The sequence below is a fragment of the Calliopsis andreniformis genome, chromosome 12 (genome assembly GCF_051401765.1).
Source record: "Calliopsis andreniformis isolate RMS-2024a chromosome 12, iyCalAndr_principal, whole genome shotgun sequence".
Taxonomy (NCBI): domain Eukaryota; kingdom Metazoa; phylum Arthropoda; class Insecta; order Hymenoptera; family Andrenidae; genus Calliopsis; species Calliopsis andreniformis.
In genome coordinates this window covers 7168269-7172184 of record NC_135073.1, presented here as the reverse complement: position 1 = coordinate 7172184, position 3916 = coordinate 7168269, and the positions used below count along the sequence as shown (strand labels likewise).

General features: G+C 29.3%; 1 protein-coding gene across 1 annotated transcript; it reads left to right on the top strand.

Moving 5' to 3' along the window:
• Positions 1-1750: 1750 nt before the first annotated feature.
• On the top strand, positions 1751-3916 carry LOC143186252 (glutamine amidotransferase-like class 1 domain-containing protein 3, mitochondrial). The gene is made up of 3 exons (XM_076389822.1): positions 1751-2631; positions 3302-3465; positions 3705-3916. Exons 1-3 carry the CDS (start codon positions 2327-2329, stop codon positions 3914-3916), a joined length of 681 nt encoding a protein of 226 aa, XP_076245937.1. The 5' UTR covers positions 1751-2326.

Sequence of the window (3916 nt, the reverse complement as noted above, 5' to 3'; positions counted from 1 at the left end):
TCATGTGTAAATGGACTTTTAAAATTATTTCATAAAATGTTTTGATAACTGTATATTTCAAATTGAAGTTGTAGTTCGTAAGTGTCGCTACTAGATGGCTGCAGCGGCTATAGTGGCGGATATTACAAGCAAATTTATAATGCGATTTTTAGCAGTAAATAAACTAATTCCATAATACAGTAGTACTGTAGGTATAGATTTTCAAATTACAAACGTCAACAATCAAAGAGTGTCTTTCAAATCGATAGTTTATACTCTACAAGGATTTCTAAAACTTTATTTTAAGAATACATTAACAATTTCATAATATTGTATTATTCCATAGTGAAGTTTACAGAGTCTGTAATCCTTCTAAATTTATAAATAAACATTTACAGTTCCTCAATGTTTAATGATTCAATAAATTATTAAAATACTTCTTCAATCGTGAATAAAAAAATGCTGCTGCTTTATGTGTATATAATTAAATGTAGTAAATGAATATAAATATACACATAAATTATTTTTATACAAGATTATTTGGAACTTATTGAAATTAATATCAGAACACTTGCAGTAAGAACATAGGTAATATTCTTTCATTCGGTTGTCTTATTCAAGTAAGAAAGTTATTGAACTCTAAGTAAGTGTAACTTAAAATAGCTGGCTAAGAAATAGAGACTGGAAATATTTTAGTAAAATGTTGAATGTGTATATCTAATACTATAAAGGGTAGGAATAATTCATTAAAGTATCATACATTTTGATTTCTTAAAGTTGAAAGCATGGAAATAAAATTGATATAAATATATTAGCATTAAAATATTATTAAAATGCTATTAGTTATATTTACTACACTGCAATTTACGTATCTATATAAAAAAGTGTATGAGAATTAAATACATTTGGTTATATGTCTACCTCAAATCTCGTTAATGTTTCAACGTCTTCAAGTTAAAAACAAGTGAACGACACAAATTGGTAAAATGGAAGAATTCATCGTTTAAAATTATGAGTCAAATATAACCTTGATCGAAAAACAAATTTTTTAACTCCTTTTCAACTACTTCCTAACGATTTTGTATTATGTTACGTGCAAGGATTCTACCCCTATTGCAAAATGAATCTCCTCTGGTTGCGTCCATTTTATCATCCACCTTTCACACGACACAAATTCTTGACAGAAAATGCAAAAAGGAACGGGATAGGTCTTGCGATCCAATACCTGTAGCTGTCGTAAGTACTTGCATCTACGTACTATAATCATACACTCTTTATTTCTATACTTCTATTAAAAAATTCAGTTATTTTTATTTATTTAAAATCGATAAACTTTATACAATGTCTATCATTCACAATTTTTCTTAATATTTTAAACTCTTAATTCTTTAATAAAACGCTATTATAATACGTCAGTTTTTGAGAGTGGAAATTTCGTCTGTATGATACATTTATGTCATTTACGTATATGACTATTTTATTTCGAAAAATATTTAAACATTTTTGTACTTTTGTACAATTTACTTATAAATATATTCCCAGAACTTTTACGTTATTAAACGTGAAAATTTGTTATTTCGCAAATCACATTTCACCCCTAATTTAATTCTTACAAAGTGGAAAAACAGGAATATTATAAAATAGTCGATAAGTACCTACTACACAAGAAATAAAATATCTAAATATACTGCTTTATTTTTCCTCAATTTCGCAATTCACTTTCTTGTAGAAAATACATTTTTACTTTAAAATACATTTTATTGGTCAGTTCTGAATGCTAAACACTCGACTCGTAAATGTTAGCTAGTTACAGAGCAGGAAGCGATAAATCGTAGTATTGAAAATATTCAACAATTAGAGTTCGGTTTTATACGGTACAAGAAAAATATATCTTGCCGTCTGATTTATGCGAAAAAAGAAGAAATTGATAGACTCGTACGTACACGCTTCAAACATGATGTAACTTAATACTTTGTCATGTTTTAAAGCGGTGAACATTCGACGTTTGGGTAAAACTACGTAAGAAAATACGACCGAATAATTACAGACAGGTAACTAGGACCTACTTTGTGCTTATCGCGATAAAGAGTATTCCGTTTATTCATATCTAGTTTATTACAAGCACTCGTCCGGTAATAAAATTCATTCGTACCAAAGAGCGACATTAGCAATTAACAACGAACGTTCTGTATTAATGACACACTAGAAACGGTGATACAGAGGATTTATAAGATGTATAAATATGGTTGAAACAATTTTTGTTACATAAGCATGCTACGATAAATGTTACATTGGTCGAAACTTCTGTTTGAAAGCAAGAAATGTAATTCCGTAGATTTAGCTTTAAATGTTCCTATTGCAGATTTTATGCGGCTGCGGCTACCTCGATGGCACCGACGCTTCAGAGGCCATCTCAGCGACGATACATATCAGTCAGAAGGACTTGAGGCCGATTTTTTACTCGCCAGATGTCGACATCTGTGAAACTATCGATCACTGTAGTAAAGAAATAGACACGAACTGCACTCCCAGAAATGCGCTGGTTGAAGCTGCTAGATTGGCCAGGTCGAAAATAAAGCCATTATGCGAATGTGAAGCCTGCAATCATGGAGCGCTCGTCATCCCTGGAGGATTTGGCGCTGCAAAGACGTTGTTAGTATCTACATAGTCTGCCCAATTCTCTGTCTAAAACAGGGATCTTTATTCTTCTTCCTTTTTGCATTCTTTGGAGGTCTAATCGAATTTAAAAACTCATTTAGAAGAATTTTCTGTATATCGTCTTTAACGTACATTTGAAATATGATTGAGTTAAACTTAAACTTAGTTTTCTGAAGTATATTAATCTAAGGCTTATATTACTTTGATTAAATTATAGTTAAAACTTAATGAGAATGAACATATGTATTAATTTTTCTGAGTTCATGAATTGTAAAATATAACGATAAATTCACTTTTCTATGTTGAACTTGTAATCTATGAAATCAAAAAATTATTACTGTCTTTTTATACATTCGATAAAAATAGATACATGTTTAAAACTTACACGAATACATATATGTATATGATTAATATTTCCTTATATTTAAATTTTATTTAGGAAAATATTATTGCACAAATAGAGAAATTACAAAGAATTAATACTCTTTTCTATTCTTTATGATGTTTCATACTTTATGTTTTAAATCTACTACTTTCAATTCGAAAAATCTTCATAAAGGAAATTATTCATGATATGAGACCGTCTTATGACAAAATATATTTCAATAACATAATATTTTAACATTTAAGATGTATTTAATCATTTATGTCGTATTTCTTAAAGGAGTGATTTCGCAGAAAAAGGGGCTGATTGTACTTTACTTCCTGATGTTGAAAAACTTATTGAAGACTTTACCTGCGAAAAAAAACCAATCGCTACCATTTGTATTGCAAGTGTGCTTATTGCAAGAGTATTGAAAGGTTGCAAAATTACACTTGGAAAAGACTGTAAGTTATTCAGATACTCATACGTATACTATCTTATTAAAAAAACAAGGATTCTACTTTTCATAGCATTGCAGAACAGAAATTGCGAATGTAAAGTTAGCAAATAATATTCTATACAAAAATACATGTATTCTTTTTATTAATATTAATATATGAAAAAAATGAAAAATAATTCCATCTGAATCTTCAAGTTTCTCTTTTCTATTGATGTTAATATACATATAATTTCATACATTTAGCGCCAAAAGAAGATTGGCCGTATTCTGACGCTATCAAAAAAGCTCGAGACATGGGAGCCAAAATAGAAATGAAAAACGTAAAGGGGGTAACTCGATGTAAAAAATACAATGTTTTCAGTACACCAGCTTGGATGAATAAAACTGCATCGTACGCAGATATTCATAATGGCATTGGAAAGCTGATTACTATGATGAAGAAGTGCATAAATTAG

Coding starts and splice junctions, on each gene's coding strand:
- LOC143186252 (XM_076389822.1), top strand. CDS start 2,327: ATGTTCCTATTGCAGATTTTATGCGGCTGCGGCTACCTCGATGGCACC. Junction 2,632..3,301: donor TTTGGCGCTGCAAAGACGTT/GTTAGTATCTAC, acceptor TATTTCTTAAAG/GAGTGATTTCGCAGAAAAAG. Junction 3,466..3,704: donor AATTACACTTGGAAAAGACT/GTAAGTTATTCA, acceptor TCATACATTTAG/CGCCAAAAGAAGATTGGCCG.